Source organism: Ictalurus punctatus, chromosome 11 (assembly GCF_001660625.3).
Source record: "Ictalurus punctatus breed USDA103 chromosome 11, Coco_2.0, whole genome shotgun sequence".
NCBI classification, from domain to species: Eukaryota; Metazoa; Chordata; class Actinopteri; order Siluriformes; family Ictaluridae; genus Ictalurus; species Ictalurus punctatus.
In genome coordinates, this window is record NC_030426.2 from 15,536,199 (window position 1) to 15,559,625 (window position 23,427).

At 38.6% G+C, this 23,427-nt stretch overlaps 1 protein-coding gene across 2 annotated transcripts in view; it reads right to left on the reverse strand.

Moving 5' to 3' along the window:
• Positions 1 to 23,427, reverse strand: part of LOC108272161 (uncharacterized) — a 128,650-nt gene that overhangs the window by 16,896 nt on the left and 88,327 nt on the right. Inside the window, exons 4-5 of one of the 2 annotated variants that reach the window (XM_053683597.1) lie at positions 2,444 to 2,649; positions 1,514 to 1,931 (exon numbers count right to left, since the gene is read on the reverse strand). In XM_053683597.1, coding sequence (XP_053539572.1) covers positions 1,529 to 1,931; positions 2,444 to 2,649 — 609 coding nt within the window. In that variant the 3' untranslated portion in view covers positions 1,514 to 1,528. Of the gene's footprint in view, positions 1 to 1,513; positions 1,932 to 2,443; positions 2,650 to 23,427 lie in introns of those variants that run through there. The other variant, XM_017480402.3, reaches the window with a different exon arrangement.

Here is a 23,427-nt window from a genome sequence, read left to right on the forward strand (position 1 = left end):
TGATCATGTCAATAGCGCACATACCTTTCACAAGTGGCAGAAATAGAGACTCATATTTCTGGTGGCAATGTGGCTGTAATGACTTGTCTGTGAGTGTGACGTGTATTCCTGGAAGGAAAATTAATGTCTGTTCCCCTTTGGAGAAAGAAGTATTGCATAAATATGAAGCAAAGACATTTGATGCTTTTGAAATCATAATCATACACACACTCACAGACACCCCCCACCCCAGCTCTCTCTCTCTCTCTCTCTCTCTCACACACACACACACACACACACACACACACATGGTCTGCAGGGTGTGTATTTCAAAGTGCTTTCATTTCCTTGTGGTTGGCTCATTGCTTTGGTGATTACAATGGCGAAAGCAGCTAGGTAAACTGAGCCTTTGAGAGGAGAGGGTGTTTATTGAAATCTAATGAAATTTAGCTCAACTTAATCAAACTCTAGCAAATACTTCACGCAGCAGGGGTCTGTAATGAATACAGCACACAAACACACACACATATGCCCACACACACACACACACACACACACACACACACACACATGGTCAAGAAATTCTGGAAAAACATTTTGTAATACTGTGTAAAAAGCCTAGTCACAGGCGCGCACCCCCCCCCCCCCCCCCCCCCCCCCACACACACACACACAAGACATTCTGGAAAAACATTTTGTAATACTGTGTAAAAAGCCTAGTCACATGCACACGCGTGCACACACACACACACACACACACACACACACACACACACACACAAATACAAACACACATAAAATCGTATGCCTTATGTGATATTAATGCTATGTCTACACCAACATCTAACCCTCACCTTAACCTCAGCAAACAAAAGGACACATTTTGGCTCTAATAGTATAGTTTGGTTTTTGTTTTGTTTTGAAATTAAAATAACAGTTTTGATGAAAAACTGTTTTCTTGTCCTTACAAGGTCAAAACTGTCCTACTGCAGACAACTCTGACAGGCTGACTTACAGGTCAACCAATCACAAACTTCACAATGTGACATCATTACAATAGTTTATATAACATAAGTTAGCGTCTGTTTATTGGATTTAATTAGACAATATAGCAATTTACCAAGTTATAACTAGCTAACTAGTGAACTTGGATAATGGCTTTAATTACACAATATACAGTAATAATTTATGTCACATTATCTAGCTTGCTACCAAACCTGGCATCTGGTTTTATTATTTAACCATATATAATTAGGACAAGTGTTTGTTACTTTATGGCACATTAATGCTGAAGTTTGCGGTTTGTTTGTGTTAACTAATGCATTAAATGTCACTAAGGGCATACTCACACTAGACCTAGTTGCCTTGTACTGTGCCCAAACATGATTGCCCCCCAGTTTTGTCATGCAATATTCGGTGCAGAAAAAAAAAAAAAAAAAAAAAAAAAAAATTCTATGAGCAATTCTATGATTGGTTGCGTGATGAAAGCAGAGCTACATGCAGACGTAGGCATCCCAGCTATATAACTCAACCCATACCTCTATATTAATCAGACAAAGCACGGATTCTGATTAGAAGAGCTTATATAAGAGGCTAAATCAATCTCTCTCTCTCTCTCTCTCTCTCTCTCTCTCTCTCTCTCTCTCTCTCTCTCTCTCTCTCTCTCTCTCTCTCTCTCTCTCTCTCTCTCTCTCTCTCTCTCTCTCTCTCTCTCTCTCTCTCTCTCTCTCTGATGGAGCAGTGTGGTGGAGGTTTGTGGGTGGTGCGAGTCACATGGTTTATTGTCATCTCCGCAATTAGACAGCCACAGATGTGCATACCTTCTGGCAACCACGAAGCCCCCAACCACCAAATTAATTTTAGCCTCCCCTCCTCCCTCTGTCCCAAACAGGTTTAGCAGGGAAGAAGGCTTCTTTCTCACCCTGGGGCGTAACCCCCATTTAGGTGTTTTGCTGTAAGAGAGACACAGTCGGTTTCTTGCTATTAAACAGGCATTTGTACCTTTTTTTTTTGCACATTGTGTAGCTGTCATGTCCCATTTTGCACATTTAGCTTTATGTGCAGGATTCAGTAATGCTCATTAATTAGCTTATAAACAGAACACTTGCACATTTGCACATTTTGCACTCATATCACACCAACAGGAATGCAGTGAATATTCACAGCTCTAGCTTTGCTTCATGTATATTTTTTATATTTGTTTTGACTGTGAATTGTATTCATGTCTACTCATCGAAATTTTATGCTATATTAAAGTAAAGAACAAACAAACAAAACATTATGCATAGAGGTGTGTACTGTATATCAGTAAAGTGATGCAATTCAGTTCAACTCAATTCAATTCAATTGGACTTTTTGTAATTTTGTAATAACTTTTTGCTTTCTTTACTCGCCGTTGTTCAGATCTGTGCTCCACAGTGGATCTCGTGATGGCTACAGTCATGTACGAGTCATTGACACTCACCTGAGCAGCAGGATTTCAGAGAGGATGCCAAAGCAGATGGCAGCCATGTTGAAGAGAATATGTGGAGGAGGGTTATTGAAAGCTTTCAGCAGGCGGTACACAGTGTAGGGAATCAGGGCCACCAACACCACCGCTAACAACACCACGGGCCACACACGCCACTGAGACACCAGGGTCTGCCATTGCGCTACTCTCTGCTGCTGGTACTGAGGAAAAGACAGAGTGAGAACAGAGAGGGTTAACACCGAGGGTCTCACTGAACCAAACTTATGTTTTAACATAGACTTGTTTAAACATAAACTGAACTTCTACAGATCTAATACAGCTCAGAATAACTGGGCTAGTTAACATGGCATGTCTTTCAAAAATAAAACGATGTAAATATATGGTTAGATTCTTGAGATTATTTGCTGTTAACAAATGTCTTATTGTGTATTATTTTAGACTTTTATAAGCAAGCACAGCAGGAGCACCAACGATCATAAGAAAAATGTTATGAAGAGGTAATGCTAGGGCTGATTTCTTTCTAGCCCAGATTGTAGATTAATGCATCCTAGTTGTATTAGGTGATTACATAGAGTGAAACATTCCCTAGATTTAGACATTAAGTGGGGGCTCTAAATTTTTTTGTATATAGCAGCCAATATGGTTACTTCTTTCCTCTGTACCTGCCATAAAATGCTATAGTAAACAAAGCACACATCACAGATCATTCCAAAGTGTTACACTTAATGTAATGGTAAATGGTATGTCATGTCACAGAGGGGAACACTGATGCAAGTGCAGACTTTTATTTTGAACAGTGCAAAATTAACAGCTGTGAATGAATGAAAAAACAACAAAACAAACAGACTATGGTCAAAAACTACAGTAGGCAAAACAATCCACAGGCACAACATGAACAACAACAGAAGCTTAACAAAGACATACAGAAAAGCTAGAACATAAATAATGTTACTAATTAAGGTGAAACAGGAAACAGGTGTGCATGAACAATGGGACATGTGATGTGGTCATGTGACATGCAGTGGCTGATGGGTACTGTAGTTCGATACCACTTAGGCTCTAATCTGACATGCTAAAGTATATTTAAAAAATTTTTCATTGATATGTTTCACTACAAAATTGCTGTTAATTATTGCAAAACAACAAACAAACAAACAAACAAACAAACAAAAAACCCCAGAACATATCAGATTAAAAGTACACATGCATTTATCAGGATGTTTTTAGGACATGGGAGGAAACTGGAGAACCTGGAGGAAACCCACATGGACATGGAGAACATGTGAATACAAGATATGAGTAATTGTAAACAATGTAAAGCAAACGTGTATTATATATATATACATAGTGTTTATTTATTTATTTATCTATAATTCAATCAAGATTAAACTAACAGACAGACCTTGCACTAACTATAGTTAACTCACAGATGAAACATTGCTTGTTTGTTAGTTCTGATTGGTCGGTGACAGTGAAACATGTCACTCTATCTGATAAAGGTTTAGTCTTTGGCTATTTTAGGCTTTATATCAGTACTGAAAACCAAAGGTTAGTATTTTGCCATTACCTGGATGGTCTGATTAATGCAAATTCATAAACTTCTATAGATCCCAGCTAGCATGAAATGTTGTCAGTGCTTAATGGTAGGCTGTATGATGTGGTTTTCGGTCATAACTTTTGTTATCATTTCATTTATGCAACGTTCAATGAAACTGCTTTCATTTCTTTAACATTCCTATAAATTTTGATTGCAAGATGTTTCGAAAGCCATTAAGTTTTAAGTTGTTCTCTAATAAGAAGTCCTGGACAGAAGCTACATCTCTAACCTGAGTTTCAAATATTGCTTTTTTCATTAGGGCTTTTGTTTGAAAGAAAAAATGAACAAAGGCCCATTTGTGAGGTCCAACAACTCCTCTGATGAGAGCAGCTTCACACCTGTTCTTTTAAACGTCTCTCTCTCTCTCTCTCTCTCTCTCTCTCTCTCTCTCTCTCTCTCTCTCTCTCTCTCTCTCTCTCTCTCTCTCTCTCTCTCTCTCTTCCTCCCTTCAGGCATAGAGTGCTCTGTTGTTACAACACATACAGGTCTCCACTTAACATCAGCTCTAGCACCAGAGGGGATTATAAAAGCAGGGCAGGTTAGGCAGGTCTGTAGGTGTGTTTGTAGTGTGTGTGTGTGTGTGTGTGTGTGTGTGTGTGCATGCGTGCGCGTGCATGAGCACATGTGGGAGGGTGGATGAGGCTGAGTGTGTTCTTAATCAGTCCTCCCCTAAGGTGTTTTGTTTCTGATATATCTGACTGAACTTACAGGTGAACAGTTTATTGCAAAAATAGAAAAAAGAGGTTATTTAAATGTGTAGACAGAAATGTGGCTCAGGTTATATTATGCTTTATGCTTCAGACCTGCAATAAGAGCTACGAGTTAACACAGTGCTTATAGAGATGAGCTGTTTAGTCTGCATTTTTCTTTCTATGCAGGGTGTTAAGACCTGTGGCTGAACAGGAAATAGAAAACACAGCCTACGAAGTTGTGGCATGATATTTGAACATCTTTTAATTAGCGCCTGGGCTTCATGTACAAATGCACAGTGCATCGCCATCTTCAGAATCACTATTCATTAATTAGATTCTTTGTGGCGACTGCCATCAAGCCATCCACGATGTTTAAGGTTACATCAAACCGCAGTAAGTGGCTTCCTGATAGCAGACCACATCTGTCTTCATTACTCAGACTGCTGTCAGGCTTTGCTCTTCAGCCAGAGAGAGAGAAAGAGAAAAGGGCTGATAGGACCCAACTCAGACACTCTCTAAACTTTTGCCTGCTTTTATTTCCACAATAAAGCTTATTAATTGTCAGAGGCACCTACTTATGGATGATGTTCTTCATTGTACCTTGAAAAAAAAAAATCACGTCACATAAAAAAAATCATATACATTTCATATCAACCAACCCTAAGTAGGTACAATATTGTCTGTAAAAAACCTAGTCTATGACCAGTGCACATGTATACAATGTGCAAAGTATTAATAGCAGCTACACCGACGTTCTTTTGTTTATATTTTGTTACATTACATTTACATTACATTACATTTATTCACTTAGCAGATGCTTTTATCCAAAGCGACTTACAAATGAGAAAGATACAAGCAAAATGAGGATAATTATTTCTTTATAGGTCCCTGGTGGTGCAGTGGCTAAGGATCCCACAGACTGGGTTTGATTCCTGGGCAGGGAACTAACTCAGCTACTGGGTTACAAGCCTGGATAACCAAGCCTGGATAAAATGGGAGAGTTTCGTCAGGAAGGGCTGTGCCAAATCAAATATGCGGACCAATGATCTGCTGTAGCGACCCCTATCTGGAGCAGCCAAAAGAAGAAGAACAATAATTATTTCTTTATGTGGTTTAAGATCACCAGGACAATGTGAAAATAAGTGAATAATATGTCAAATAAAATAAAACAAACAAACAAACAAACAAACACACAAAAAAACACAGGTGCTACATATGAAATTACCACTACAAAATAACAGGAAGATTCTACAAATAAAATAAATAAATAAATAAATAAATAACTTGTAAAGTTCAAGTGACTTTACTGTAATGGCTGCAAAAAAGAATCCCTTCTTGTTCGAAGGCCTTGTTGTTTAAACCTGAAGCTCTTTAGCATTTAGAACACATCTACAATTGACTTCATTTACTACATTTACCAAAAGCCTTCCCACATTGGTGCCACATGTCTTTGAGTATGTACTCATGAAGGCTTCTGTGTGTCCACACAGCAAGGGGCACACAGTTGTCCTCTACAGCATTTCAGAAATCCACACATCAAAACAGAACAAACATAAGCTGTCAGGATGATCCCTGGTCTCCAGCCCTGTCCCAAAAACCCACTCGTACTTCCTGAATGGTTTTCTCTGTCTCTGATTGGTTCCTTGGCACTATGTTTGTCTACACCAACCCCCATTCCTCATCCAAACAAGCTCCCTTCAACTCAGTGCAGACACTAAATACTCTGTACATCAGGGTTGCCCTCCCACATCCCTTGTGAGATACTTTTGAGGGCCAACATTGGCATGTATTCAGTCAAGCAGCCAGGAGATGGGCTAGTAGATGAGAGTTCACCTAAGAATAGCCTCTCATGAGCACGGCACGTCCAGTTTTAAGTGCTGTATAGGTAAAAGGATTTAGTTTGCAGAGTAAGTGAGATTTAATGACAACCCAAGCCTCTGATTTCAATGGACTCAGTGTTTTGGGTACATTTCAAGAAAATATTTACACACTGGCAATGGGGCCTCTTAAAAGAATATGGGGGCTCTTTGGACCATTACGATCAGTAATCCCTATTATCTAGAGTTCTGATTTGGGTGATTTTCATCTCCCCACTCTACTGGAATTCTAAAAGCAAGCCCGAATTCAATCCCTCCGTATCACAGTTCATTCCCTAGGCTGGAGTACTTATAGGTTTTCTGCTTGTGTAGACTTGCCTTGATTGGCTTCTTAAATGCATGGTTGTTCAAGGCTCTCGGTGAGAGGTTTTTTTTTTTCATGAGTCGTGCATATTCCTCAGGAATCCTCTCTGAGAGTGCTAGTGGTCCTACGAGGATACTTCTCGCCAAAGAAAACACATTTTAAAAACAGATGGAGCTTGATACTTATCGTGCAGTAATTAGATACACATTGGCCCCTTTTGTCCTCTTTATGGACTCTTATGGACCAGGGGTCAAAGATCACTGACATTAGTATCTTGAAAAGAAAAGAGAAGGAGGTATGCAAGTGGAGCCCACTGATTTCTTTCCCCATAATGTATCATCAGAGGTTTGAACCGTCAGTAGCAGTAACATATGGGGCCAGCATTAGTGTCATTCATGCCCATGGTATAATATAACTAATGCCGGCCATAGAGTTCAGCATAGTTGGAGATAATCAGATATTAAAGAGAACAGATCATAAACGAGATTATTTTTGCTTCGATTTAGCACAACTGGCTGATTTAATGAATGCCTTTCAGTTTGCTTCAGCAAAACTGAACTGAATTGCAAATAAATAAATAAATAGCTAGATAAACAAATATATAAATAGAACCGCACAATCGCGAGCGTCTCTGAGCTTATCGGACCAATTTCCGCTGTTGTCTCCTAGCTGAATAGACACAAGCGCAAAAGATATTGCTTTGTTAAAAGTAACATACTTTTCCATCTCACTAGATAATGGCCTCGATTCCCAAGGTAAAAGCTCTGGAGGACAGACGTGTTGTCGAACAATGTCGCTCTGTCTTCTGATGGAAAACGCTAAAAGAGGAGACAAGCAGGGAGAGGAAGATAAGGATGTGAAGAGGAGGTCAGTCTCCAAGTCTTAAATAATCAGGGGAGAGATAACAGGGCTGGTTAAAAGTTTTTTTAATGGCCATGTGCTGAATAGAAGCACTGCTGTTAGCCTTCTCTCCCCAGTCCTTCAACAGGCCCCTGTGTGTCTGCTATATTTATATTTAAAAATGACAGCCCTACAGAGGCCAAGGCGACTCTGCTCGGGTTAAATGCATCACAAAGAGGGTCACCACATATACTCAGGAAATCTAATTATCTTGTTAGACTCAGCTACATTATTGAGACAAGAAGGAGGGTTATTTTTTTACTTATTTTTCTTGTTCTCTGAAAACGAAAGCAGTCTTGAATGAGCGTTTGGAATATTGAAGACAAAAGTGCTTTAATAAAGAAGATCCCATAATAGTCTGTTTTCGTCAAGTGAGTCAAAGGCGTTACAGCGAGGAGATTAGTGAAGTGGCTCTGGGTGAACTTGTTTGCTCCCAGGCAGCAAAACAACAAGAAAGGCAGCAAGAAAGCTAGGGTTGTGTGGTGGAACAAAACAAAATATGACCAGGGATAACATTACAAAACTCCAAAAACTCCAACATAAGTATAACACTTAACAGTCAAAGAAGGTAATAGCGAATAATAAGATGCAAAATATACTTTCGGTAAGTGAAGGCACATCACAGAGTTCCATAGAGAGGTCAGAGAACCCAATTAATTGCTCTGTTTGTGTGATATATGATAAATTCACAACAACTATAAACATCATTAAATTACCTCTCTTAATGAGCAATGGTTAAACATCAGCTTCAGATGCATGACCCCATTACATTTTTTCACGTTTGTCAAAGTCATCTTGTGAATGACTAAAAAATAAATAATAATTCCAACAGGAGCCTGTTTATGTTTAAAAAAAAAAAAAAAAAAAAAAAGTCGAACTTGATCAGGAAATATGCATTAAAATCTTGTGATAAGGAACCAGACCAGGAAAACACCACCTAACAACTGCTGCAATATATTAACTAGTGGTTAACAGTTGCAGACAGCAATGTGTTTATCACTACCTAATGTTTTATGAATATGACCTTTAGGGGCCTCTCCAATCAATCAGTATGCTGGCAAGAGGTCTGTTGGGATTATTTAAACCCCAAGATCCAAGAAGTAGGACACTGTGTACACCGGTGCAATCATTATTAATGAGCATTTGCATAGCCCAAATACATTTTCTAGTTTTGTTTTTTTGGGGGGTTTTTGTGACTATTTTTTTCAGATCTACTTTTCATCTGATGGCTGAGGCACACATGTATTATAAATTCTTTTCCAAATTTATCCCAATGTATACACAGAAACGTTCACTGGAGCACACATGCAGTTCACTTTCTTTTATACACACTTAGACTCAAACTGTCCACAAGTAGGCCTTGGATAAGATTAGGAGAGGTGGAGAAATTACAAGAACGTAATGTTTTTCTCTGTGGATCCCACAACTGCTGATTAAATCTACAAGTTTATCTTTAACAAGTGGAGCCTAAATGACATTCATGGGAAACAGGGGGAAAAAGCCACTTGTTAAAAGAGAGTCAAAAGTAAAGACAAAACTGTCCTGGTGTAGAAGGATGATGTGTTTAGCAAGAAATTTGGAGGGAAAAAAAAACGGAATGCGTTTTTCTAGTTCCTCTGCCCCATTTTGCATAAATGTGGCTGCGTTGGCGTGGGAGGTCTAAGCAGATGCTGCTGTAAGCATAGCATTAGCATAGTATGACATGACCAAAGAAAAGGCCTGAAGAATACATGTCTTTTACAGAGAGAGACATTGGTTAAGGGAGAGGTTTTATCAAGAAAAGGAAGATGAAACCATTAAACGTGAACAAAGAAGTGGTACAGGGTAAATTAATTAATTTGTCCTTTGATAAAGCATATAATCATACAGTCAGGGTGGCAGGGTGATGCATCAGGTAGTGTTGTTGCCTCACAGTTCCAGGTTTCCCAGTTTAACTTGAGCTTGGGTTACGTGTTCTCCCTATGTCCATGTGTGTTTTCTCCAAGTTCTCTGATTTCGTCTCACTTCCCAAACACATACCGGTAGGCAACCATAGTAAATTTCCTCTATGTGTGAATGTGTGTTTGTTCACGCCCAGTGTTCCTGGGACAGGATCCAGATCCCACCCTGAAGATGAATAAATTATATATATATATATATATATATATATATATATATATATATATATATATATATACAGTTTGTAAAGATGCTACTTTTGGGGTAAGTGGGATTGGATTCAGGGCTACTCCCTTTACTCCATTTCCTGTAGATCTTCTTGTGTTCTTATTTTCCCATGTTTTTGTTTTTTTGGTCGAAAGACAGTTCTGAGCAATTGCCTCCCATAATGAGCCACGGTTCGTTAGTCAACTTAATTTATAATTGAATCGGATGGATGTGGCTCCGTGCAACTCCAAAGTCTCCAAGGGCTGAGGGGGTGTTTGTAGCATTTCATTAACAACCAAGCCCTTCAGAAATACACTACTGCATAGCTTGGGAGCTTTCTGTAAAACACATCTAAAAACTGTGCTCTAAAATAAAACAGCAATAAAATTAATTTAACAGGGCACGCCTTACCACTCCACACACTCCACATTCGCTGACCTCCTCCCTTTTTGTGATGTGAAAAAATGTCCCAGAAATTGCCCATAAAAACTAATTGAGTTAAATATATCCTTAAAGAGTACAATGTTTATTTAAAAAAGGGAGGTTTTACAGCCCAATTGCTAATCTGAGAGCATTTATTTAGCCTCTGCATTGCTGCTATTTAGAGTGTTTGGTCAGAATGAGACACAGGGGCTCGACTTTTTGTGTTGCGCTGTGTTTGCAGACAGGCAGGCTAAAGTTCCTGTTGCCCGAGAGGAGAGTCCATTAACTAATAGAGATTAAAAGCCTGATGCCTTTCGCCCCCTCCTTCGGATTATGCTTCCAGAGTGCGCAGGCTGATTGATGAGAACCAACAGGCTGACTGAAATCTACTCTTTCATTAAGGCCTCCTTCGCTCTGTCTGTTCATCCTTCGTTCCGTCCTCTTTACTCTGGGTCTGTCACAGTAGGGGAGAAGGAGGTAAACACACCGAGAGGTCTGCAGAAGATAAGTGGAGGCACTTTAGCATGAGCCGCACAAGTGGACGCCGTGTGCTTTTGCTTCCTGAAGTTATTTAGACCGGCGCTACCCTTTTAGTATTACATATTCGTGGAAGTTGAATTCTAGCAGGTAGCAATTTTATTTCCCTGATAATGGAGGTTGATAAAGCTTCATGTGGCTTCTATTTAAGAGCAAGCTGCAGGCTAGAGAAGAACTCTGGGAGTATAGAGTTTATGAGGTAGATGCCAGTATAGCGGTCACATTATAATACTTCAGCTTGGTGTGTGATTGTGTGCATTGGGTCACTCCCAGGTGGATAAGTGCATCCTGACAAGGCAATCAGGAACAGAGCAATCCAGAGTCCGTGTGGCCTCGGCACTCTCGTCCCTCACTCTGATGAGCTTTTGACAAATGGGGGTGCGACCAAAATTGGTTTTGTATGAGCACGTTCACATCTGCCTCTTAGCAGGATTATTGCCACCTGTCTTCATTGGCTACACAGAGTCCATCTATTCATCTGACTCTAGCTTCGAGCATGTGCTGCTTCAGGGACTTTCATCCTCTCACTTTCATTTTCAACACACTTCGAACCCAATCCGGGTCAACAGTGCTACCCCAAACAAATCTGCTCAGCACATATCCACCAAATGTCAGCCTGCAGCAGAGACAGGAGGCGAACGGCGTATTGCAAACCCCTCTTCTGTTCCCTGTGCCTTTTAAATTAACGACAGATAGCGCTCAGCAATCGAGTGAACCTCCGTAATCGGATAAGTTACTCAATTCAGATAATGAAAGCTGGGAGACCCTTTGTCCTGGGCATGGCAATATCTCTCGTGATCAATCACAAAGCGGCTAGGCGTCTCGAAAATTCTCTCCTGTCTGTCTGATCATTAATACAGCAATAAAAGAGAAAATGTTAAGCCTGGGAAGCAGGAGATGTGATCAATAGGCAGATTGTTTGAGTGTGTCACATTTACAAAAGGAAATGCTAGGAGTGCTGGGTTTCAGATGGTAATTATACTCTCTAAGTATTATTAGCACTTAGTGGCTGAGTGCAAAAGCAAAGTGCACAGCTGTAAGTAGACACTAAACACAAATTGGTTTGTGATAATCAACTGACCCTAACACTAAACCTCTATAAGTAGAAAAAAATGGCAAAAAAAATCCTCATGTACTGAACGGGAGGATGCTGCTCTCGCTCAAGGTCGATGTGAAACTCATATCAGTCACAGATGTAAACGTGGGGCTTTTTTAATTAAAAAGGAATGCCCTCGCAACAAATGGCACAGGACAGATCCATCAGATGCAAAATTAATTAATACATGTCAATGAGGGATGTTTGGCACCCACTGAGCTTATCAAGAGTGCAGAGCTGTTACACAACCTTCAGCTGTGGTAAAAAATAACAGGCTGCTAACAGTGAGATGAGAGGCAAGGAGTGAGTGAGTGTGTGAGTGTCGTAGGCGTAGGTTGCCTTTGGTCAGTGCACCAGCTGCCCACACACAAACTGTTTTATTCAGTCTATTTTCCCGACTGTTCTTCCTGAAATCACTCTGTAATTTTTCGTGTTAGCCAAGATCTCAGTCGTGAAAATGAATGACATTTACTGTCATTGGATAACAAGTGCTAACAAGTTAGACAAAGATCCATTTACACCTACAACCAGTTGCACCAACTGAAAATTCTATCATAGTCAATGTTGAACCTAATTTGCCACTACGTTCAAGTTTACAAACTCAATGGTTGCACCAGGTGACCGTTACAATATAGCCATGAGTTACAACTTAAAATCTATACCTATCCCAACTAGTAGTTGCAATGTTTACCAAAAATAAACAATTCTGTTATTCTGTTCAAAGTTAACAATGCTGCCAGAATGGATAAAAAAAAAATAAAAAAACAAACAAACAAAAAAAAAAACATTTACAACAAGAAATCCATTTAGTTCTCTTTGTATTTTGTAGGAGGATTTCTGCATGTGGATATCAAACATGCATATTCATGTGGATGTCATCAAATTGAGATATTGTCAAGGTATTATACAACACAAAATATTTTAAAAGTTGACCATAAATGTAATATTACCCTGTTGTTCATCGTGTTCAAATGCAGATTAGGTTTGCAGACATTAGTTATTTTTCACGATTCATATTTGTTACTTAAATGACTAAATTTGTTGCATGACACCTCCAACTGCAGAACAGAACAAGCACATATATTTGTGTATAAATCACAAATACAAGAAATGGATATATTGATTCACTACTCTTTTTTTATTGTAAACCACAATCCTTTTTGATTTTGTTCATTTATCTAGGGTTAAAATATGAAGTCAAAAAGACAGGTATTAACCGCTTCTCACTTGTCTCGACTCATCTCAATCGTGTACATTGTCTTTTGTGTTTATGTCGGATAGTGTTATCGATTAGTTGCTGATGTGCAAGAAAGTTTTGATCTCTGCACCTGAAATTCTATACCGTACTAGTTTTAAACTAACTAATCTCAACATGTGGTTTAAAACTGATTTTTATACTCTGAGTCACGTTCAAATATGCCTTCAGCTGGTGAAGCTGGCCCCTGGTCTTTTCATGTGCTTTGAATGCATCTTTGCTGATCACTTTGCAATCTCATTTCATGATTAGAAATGGTTGCCAAATATTCTAAAGGCAAGATGATATCACTTCAAACACATTGCGAACATTCTTAGCCTAATACCAAATATCAATATCAGATATCAAATTCAATATAAAAATTCAAATGAATCGCATTCTGGATTAAACTATTTTGTAAATGAAAGCTTTACATGTACATTTACTGCACAGAATTTAATAGATTTACATGTGCTGTCAATGGTCCAACATTTTCTGTAGCTGTTCCTCAGCTAAACACATTTATGTGGTTTATTTATTAATCATATAGAGCTTAATCATGTGTGCATGGACTTTGCATGTTCTCCCTGTGCTTCGGGGGTTTCCACTGGATACTCTGGTTTCCTCCCCTAGTCCAAACACATGCGTTATAGGCTGATTGGCATCTCTAAATTGCCCGTAGTGTGTGAAAGGGTGTGTGATTTTGTCTTGCGATGGGTTGGCATCCTGTCCAGGGTGTCCCTTGCCTTGTGCCCAGAGCCCCCTGGGATAGATGCCAGGTTCCACGTGACCCTGTGTCGGATAAGCGGTACATAAAAAGGATGGATGGATATGGAATGGAAAGGAACCCTCAACCAAAAGAAAGGAAAACATAGCAATAATGGAAAACGTGAGTTGCAGATACAATTTTATTTACTGTGCAGTGGCCAACAAGGCCATGTTAACCTGTGAGTATTACACAGATATGTCTATGCATATTACTCTATGCTAAAGAGTGGATATCTTCTATTACTCTACTAAGTGGTTAGTATTAGATGAACTATGCTAATTGGGTGTAACTAGATATACACTGAAGCTTTTGGTTAGTAATAGACTATGGGGGGATTTGAGATACTCCAAATAGTTGAGTTCAATAACCTGGAGGATTCCGTTAATTGTAGTCAATTAAATTAACTTAGAAAACTCATACCATCCAGTTTTGTCATCATACTGAAAGGCGATAGCACTGCAGTGCTTGGCATTCATTCATTCATGTTCAATAAGCACTTTATCTAGAGTCTATCACGAGAAATCTAGATGCAAGGTACATTTACATAAATGTACATAAATGTACAGTTGTATAAATGAGATAAATGTTCATTTACATTTATGTAAATGTACATTTATCTCATTTATACAACTGAGCAGTTGAGCATTAAGGGCTTTGCTCAAAGGCCCAGCAGTGGCAGCTTGGCAGTTCTGGGATTTGAACTCATGACTCAAGGTTCAGTAGAGACACACATTGAATGGAATACTTGTCTACCACAGGGCTCTATGTCCACACATTCACACACTCGTTTACACCAAGGGGCAATTTAGAGTAGTTAATCCATCTGCCAGGATGTTTTTAAGAGGTAGAAGGAAGAAACAAGGGGAGAACATGGGAAACACCACACAGTCAGTAACCTAAGTACAGTATGATACCAAGGACCATGAAGGCAGCAACACAATCCTCTGCCTTCAGTGCTTAGAAGCCTGCATATTTAACCTGATCTAACTGATTGGCTAATAACATAAGGCCTTTAGGGGCTGATTTTGGCATTAGAAGATGGAAATGCAGTTTCTATAGGGCTGTTAGATAAGAAATGTTTTTTCACATGAATTCTGCAACACACAATACCGATATCCAGATTTCACATTATTCTGTATGTTTCTGGTATTTGGTATGTAGATAAATCTGATCAAATGTTACTAAATAATACTGTTATAGCATTACACCAATCATTAATATTAAAAGGCTAATTAGCACAAATGCATCATAGCCCCCAACCACCAGTTAAATTTGCAGTGTGCCTTATAATAACAGAAAAACTGCAATAGCATAGTTCCCTATCTCTTATCGAGACATTTAAACAAGTAATTATTAATAGCACAAAGCTAGACAATTCCCTGTGTATTACTGCAGAGCTACATGTACTGAATATACAGTAAGTCAAATTAATGGCTACACTAACAAGTCTGCTTAAGTGAAGTCTATGCAAATTAAAGACAGTGTGAACAGTAGTTATTTCTTTACACAAAATGTATTTTTCCACAAACAACACAGTTGAGCAATCACATTAATAAATAACAAAGAAAGTAATGTTAAGGGCTACATTATTTTTATTTCACTAAATTTCCCTAAAGAGCTTCAGCATCCATAATCAGCTCTTTTAAGTGTGAGTTGATTAAAGTAAAAATGAGTTGTGTCCTCAGGGATGTCGTATGATTCAGTCTCAGTCTCTCTCTCTCTCTCTCTCTCTCTCTCTCTCTCTCTCTCTCTCTCTCTCTCCAACTTCTGCCAAGAAGAGTCATGTACACACCCACAGGTAAATTCATCCAGAAAATTAATAATCATTTTCCAAGACCATAAGACCATGATAAATCATTATGCTTTGGACAATTAATAATGGTGGAAAAGACCAAGCTCTATAATTAAAATACTTATGATGCATATCATCAAAATTTAAATTCTCCATTCCTGTGTTTAATTTAATCCAGGTTGTTGGCCATTAGTGACTCTTCCACTTGACTTGCATGCGTTTCAATCAGCAAAATTATTGCTCACTTTAAAGCATGTGAATCATTTTGTCAAAATAAGCCAAATGGAAGGAGCTTGTTTTTTATTTTTTTCTCAGACAGTCATGGAAGACATAGGAAAGCTGAGAGGGAGGGAGAAACAACAACAAAAAATAAAAGCTAAAATTTTTACAAGGATTGTTTCTATGCTGTGCACATTCATGTACCCACTACAAGCCTTAATGAATATACTGATGCTTTTATTTATGATTATCTATTATAAAGGCCATTCACAAGCAGTTATTTTATTGTAGATACACTGTCTATGCTAACTATGCATGGCATTAATTAGAGTTGGAATACTCGATCCCAGATTATGAATGAACTCGGACTTGTCACGCACTCAGGTAAATCTGTACTCGAACTTGACATGGACTCAGACATTTTGGACTAGAAAATTACAGTCGAGTCCGCATCATGTGTAACATGAAAAGAAAGATAAAAAATAAATAAAAATATACAATTCAGATAACAAGAAATTAATTAATGTCTCCGTGCCTGTGTGCACACACTTGAAACGCACGCACAGTAAGCTGCCTCATCGTGCGAGTACCGAAACATCATGTCAAAATGCAGGTCTGGCCGAATATTCATGCAAACACAGTCGGTTATGTCTTAAGTGAATGTAAACAGTTGGAAAAAATCAGAGGTGTGTCAGTACAGTATATTGGATGTGTGCATTAGGTCTTAAAGTGACAGCAGTCTTATAAACCTCTGCTGTCTGTGTCGTTAATATTATTCAAACAAAAGACTAAAAGAAAATCACTCACTCACTCATTTGACTGAATAACTTCGGTAAGTTTAATAAGAATCACTGTATGTGTCATACAGTGAAGTCTATTTTACTTTACATTTAATTGCTTTATTCAGTTTCCGTAGTATTTCTTACATGAATACCATATATAAAGATATTGTTATCGTGAAATAAGATTGTAGTCGTATCGCCCACCCATAAACATTAGCATTTGATGATTCCAATCTTGAATTTTATGTAGAATGTGAAATGTACTTCTTAATGTAGTAAATATCATAAACCCTGCTGCTAGGGATTTATTTATTTTTTTTCATTTTGAAATTAAATGAAATTAAATGGAATTAAAATGTAAAAAAAAGTTAGAAGAACAGAGCTGTGTTCAGAAATTAGTTTGCTGTGATTCATAGACAGATTAAATGCAGTAATACAGCATGAAGCTTGTTGTTATGGCATGCTGCTAAATATAACTCTACTCTATACTCTCTCTCAGTCTATATACCTGTAGAGGAGACGCATCAAATCATTTAAATGAACTGGGGGACACAATATAGTGTGATACAATAAAAAAACACAGGTCCATTTGTATTTTCATACACTTTTAATATAATAAGTTCTACATATACGTCTAGATCCCCCTTTTTTAATGAAACCATTTTTTGATAGGAAACTAGTTGAGGTGCTGATGACATGAAATAAAAAATATTAAAACATAAAATAATAATAATAAAAAAAAGATATGGCAATGGAAAGATATAATCATGGTATTTTTTTGTTGCATTTATGTTGCCATTGGTTTGTGAAGGTTAAAATATTAATTTAACAGCTCAGTGTTGAGTTTACAATTGCAAATTCAAATCTTTTTTTCAGTTTAATTGCTTTCTGGACTCGGCCATTAAGGACTCGGACTTGAGTCTGACTCGGCCCCTTTTCAACTCAAATTCGGACTCGATTGATTAAGGACTTGGTCTTGCCTCAAACTCGACAAAGATGGACTCGGACCCAATACTAGCATTAATACAGTATGAGCATGTGAATGGTGAAAACATTGTAATAACATAAGTAACTTCACCCGACAAACTAGATAACAGACTGCAAAAGTGCAATTCTTTTAACTTGTAACTGTCATATGCCATATATATTAGTTACACAGTCAAGCCCAGAGTTATTAGCACACTTTAATATGCATTTCAAGAGAATGGAAAAAATGATGACATAAAATCAATAACATGCATCTTGAGTGAGAGTTAAGACTTTATCATATGCATGCTTTATCACTTTATGCATTTATTTTATCACAAGATTTTACCCCAAATCTTAACCACCTCTTCACATATTATATGTTCTGGGAAGCCGCGGTGTTGTGTGAGCTGTCCATTTCAGCAAACTGAAACATCGTCCCTTAGCACCACTCAACAAATTGATTTCCATCTTTTTATGGAATTTGGTTAATGGCTTCACCCTGTTTTATCCCAAGAATGCATCATCCCCTCCTAAAGTGTCCCTCTGCCCTTCCACATGGCCTTCCTGCCCAAAGCAGCTTGTTCACCTCTCTCCCTCCCTCTCCCTCTCTCTCTCTCTCTCTCTTTCTCTCTCTATCAATCAAGTCTCTCAGGACAGGATGGGAACAGCACAAGCCAACAGGTCAACAAGGAGAAGGCCTCTGAGATGTTGAGTAATTTCCATAAAGTCGAGAGCAGGCCCTCGCACTGAGTGGCTATCCGTTCACCTCCAAACAGTAGCACAATCACAAGCTTAACAAAACTCATTTTCTCACTGATCATGAGAGCAGCAGAGAAGCTCACCACTCAGGATCACAAGAATCCACTGTGGCCTGATTACATATTGTTCTTCAATCACTCCATCCATTCTGATTGCAGCCTTATACAATTGCTAATACAGCTCTCTTCACCACTTTAAAGCCTCATTGTGAAAGAAAGTTGAAACTGACCTGAGGTTAGAACACCTATTTAGGGTCTAAAGGCTTAGCGGTGCAATTAAAGCAAATATTCCTATAGAGACTATATCCTCTGTGTGGAGTGTAGTTTAGCAATGTCAGAAATGTGTTTTAACTCTACAAATTAAATAATGGTTCTTCTTTTCTTTTCTTAATCTGCTGTGTTACTAATTTCGCACTGAGGCTATAATGCAAAAAAAAAAAAAAGTTTAAATATTGCACAAAAAGCAGAACATCAAATCAAAAGGATTGTTATGGTTATTATGATGGAAGCTCACAACACTTAAGAGACAGCATGTATATCAGGTCCTGCAGCACTGAAAACATCTCACATTGAAGTGGTTGAGAAACATCCTTGAGATCTGGTCCACATCAATTGACTATTATTCCAATGAGTGGACGGATTCATTAAAAGCCCATGCACAATGTATTTTAACATTCTCTAAGGAAAAAATGTCTCTGTTCAGTCAAATACTGAGCCCTCCATTTTCAAAGATCTATATTTCTTCTTCACCTGTTTTTTTTTGTTGTTTTTTTTTCCTGGAAAATATCATGGTGCTATCAAAGTCCTGGACAGGATGACAAGGTAATTTGCTTAATTCTGATGTTCCGAAAATTCCACTAAAGACCTTTCTGTCTCTTTTATTACCATAAAACCTTGATGCATTCCAAAAGCAACACCCACTGGCATTCAAAAGCACTATTCATGTGCTGGAAATCAGAGCGTTAAAATTGAGTTTCATCAATGTAAACATCAGTCAGTTGATAAAGGCGCAATCTATTAGTCTTTTCAATCCTCTCCACTCGATGAACAGGTGTTGTGAGCCTAAGTGAAGGTTAATGGAGGAAGGTGGACACATCTCTTGTAGCTTTAGCCATCTTAGCAAAGCTAAGACAGTTTTGCTGTTAGTGTCCTGATGTATTTCCTTCTGTTTCTGAAGGTGGAGATAGATTACAGTGAGGAGGGTGGGATTGTGTGTGGGGTGGAGGGGGTGGAAGTCTTTCTTGTGTGCTTTGAGAAGTCTGGCTTGTTTTACAATCACTGAGAGATCATGACAAGTGAAAACGAAGTTGACGCCAATGATTAAAACAACTTTTCATTAGACCTGCCTTTGCTAGAATTAATCAACACTGGGCCAAGGGCTGAGAACGCCTGTGTTAAAGGCAGGAACATCAAACACAGACGTCGTCCTCATGCCTGCGCCTTTGGGGAACATGTTTACCCTCTCTGAGCCATTCAAAATGTCAAACTTATTTATTCGAACATCAAGAGGGCTCTGCGGCCTTCCCTCTTTTTTTTTTATATTCGTCAGCACGGCGAGTCACTGAAGCATTATTCAAAGACAGAGAGGGGAAAAAAGAAGGCATTCCAGATAAATCCCCTTTTCTTTCCATTTCTCTGTGGGGAGAAACCACCCTGACCACTTCAGAGGTCGCATAATGCCCTGTAGGAGGAGAGAGCGCTCCTAAAAGGCTCAGAAATACCAGCCCAAACCCTGACCACACAATAGCGCCGTCTGAGTTCCTTCAACACTCAGTCACTAACCATAGCGCACTTCTCGCATGTCCATCTTCTATAGTCTACCTCCTGCTAGAACTTCGCCAACACATTACAGTGGCCATGATTGTGACTTTCTGATTTTCCTCTTTAAACCCTGGCTATAACAGAGTGGATGGAGAATGCTGGCTTCATTGGCTCTGGTTCTGAATTCATTCTTCTGCACACATTTTTCCTGATGGTTTTGTCAGATCAAAGAAAAGTTGACAACCAAATCCAGCTCAGATCTAAAAGAAAAAATACCCTTCTCACTTACAGCGCCTTGCAGAAGTATTCACCCTCCTTGAACTTTTCTACATTTTTGTAGTGTTACAACCTGGATTTAAAATAGATTTCTATGTGGATTATGTCATGAATCTATTCAAACCAGAATAATTAAGTGTGTGTGTGTGTGTGTGTGTGTGTGTGTGTGTGTGTGTGTGTGTGTGTGTGTGTGTGTGTGAGAGACAGAGAGAGAGAGAGAGAGAGAGAGAGAGAGAGAGAGAGAGATAGTGAGAGAAAGAGAGATAGAAAATGATTATATATTAAAAACATAAATAAATAAATTGGGTCCAATTCCAGGCTGTAAAACCACAAAAGGGGGGCAAATACTTATGCAAGGCATTGTATGTCTGGTGCTAAAGAGAGACTCATAATGTTAGCATCTTGCTAGCAGCACTGACTCCAGGCTTGGCAAAAGGAGCAAATGGCAAACACAGGAAAGGGAACATGCTGAACCAAAACAACAGGCCATATGTCTCAACATATGCAGGAGGAGCAGCAGGATGGATGAAGAAGAAGAGGAGGGGGACAGATTGGGTAAGAGAGACAGAGAGTTCCAGAGTAATTGAATAAATTAATGAAAAAGAAAGTGTAGTACATGAAAGGGAAAGGGAAAATAAATGAAGCAAAAGAAAGTGAAAAAGGAGAGAGGTGTAGGTGTGATACACTCTCCCAACCCTGCCACAGGCCCAGGCTTCTAGCCGGCAACTCAACAAACTCTGCATCATGATTTATTCGTCTGTAGAGTGTCGCAAGGAAGTCGGAGTTTGTCACGTTAGGATCCTAATTAAAACTGTTAATCACAGATTCCTGTTTGTTCAGCGCCGCGTGCGAAATGAAAAATGCGAACGAATTATTCACTAATGCTTCCTTTTAGACAGGTAAGCCTGCACACCCTGGAGCGTCAATATGCGCAGCGAGTCTGCAAAGTTTTCTAGCTGAGCTTATGAACACCTTGGGGCTCGGCTTTGGCGCTTTTCTTCCTCGGCTCTTTTACGTGCACATCTGCAGAGCTTAAATGACTTCTAACCAAGAGGCCTAATTTGGTTTCTCATTTTGTATGTCATTAAATGATGGGTCCTGTGTGATATGAGGGTATATTTCTGTCACGCCTACAAAAATGTAATTGTTATATATATATATATATATATATATATATATATATATATAGATTAAACAAAGCAAAAGATAATTTGGAGTTTTGGAAATGCCGTCTGGAAAATAACCATCCTCTCGCAGTTCTCATTAAAAAGCATACATGTGTGTGTGTGTGTGTGTGTGTGTGTGTGTGTGTGTGTGTGTGTGTGTGTGTGTGTGTGTGTGTGTGTAAATAAGGGTGGAGAAATCACTATCCTGGGTGTCCAGGACTAGCAGATTTATTGTCTAGCTATTAGGTTTTTATTTGTAGTTGCCCAATGGACAAGTAGGTTCCAATAAAAAACTTTACTCCCTACTGAGTTTTGCAAAACATTTATTATTTGGCATATAAAGTATGTTTCAGCTTAATGCACTTCAGGGTGCTTCAACTCCATGCTGAAACTATAGTGTATGCTTCTGAATATCACTGCCTGCTGCACTACATGCACTGTATAGCTAATGAACTTATTGTTTGTCCACTCCTAATGTATGCATGTATGTATTTGACAAAAGTCCATCGGCTGTGCTTCTGATACTGTAGAAGTATCTATCTTATTGTCCAAGTACACAGTAGTTACTTCTTAGATTGTTCCATGTATGTATGTAGGTATGCACATAGGTTTTATTTTTTGGTCAAAAATTGTTCTAGAAAGACAGATCTCACAGCCTGAAAATGATTTAACATGAGCAGTCCATTCTGAAACCATATGTGTCCTCAGAATGGTTTTGTGGCTGCTGTAAGCTGAGCCGAAGTCAAAATAGCAAACTGAGACTGTATAAACAAAGTACAGGAATGATGACAAGGAACAAGGCACAAATGCAAAAGATAAAGTTGGTTATGTCTCTAGATAAAAAAGGACAGTCGTTAAAGAAGGAAGTGTCATCTCAAACAACAGCATGAACCTGTTTGAGTAAATTTATATATATATATATATATATATATATATATATATATATATATATATATATATATATATATATATATATATATATATATGTATATACACACACATCATCCTTCTTTTTCCCTTTTTTTACAGAATGTTTGAGACAAAAGCATAAAAAGGAATTGGGCATAAACAACTGTGTAACAACTGGGTGAATCATAGACAGGGGAGGACTCTGAATAATAGACGTGGAAGTTAGCATACCACACCATACAAAAAAAAATGCTACTTGAAAAAGTCTGTTAAAAATGTATTTTGATAAGCAGACGGTAAACACAAAAGTTTCAATCATGGATCAATTTCTCATTTCAAGTGGCTCTCTAATAGGTCAGGGTGGCATTCTCTACATCTAGCCAAGTGACACAGAAGAGAAGAGGATGAGAGAGGGAAAGATAGAGAGGCTCTTGGAAAACACAAATGGCTCTACACTTTCCTGCTGTGAGGGAATGAGGGACTCAGCAGGCAGTCGATCGCCACGCTGCTGCATGACCGTTGGATGCAGCTGACCGATAACTCTAAAGGAATATCATAAAGACATTCGACAGGGCAAGGACTTTGAATAGGCAGAGGGGATTTTGATTGGCATTTGGAGTCCCATTATGTTGTTGCCATCGTTCTTTTGTTGAATGCCATTTTGTTACTCTACTGGAAGTCTGCATCTATCAGGCTTATAGAAATCATAACCTTATCTGAGCATCTGTATCATCCACTCCAATTTAGCTTTTCAAATCATTAAAGCCAATGG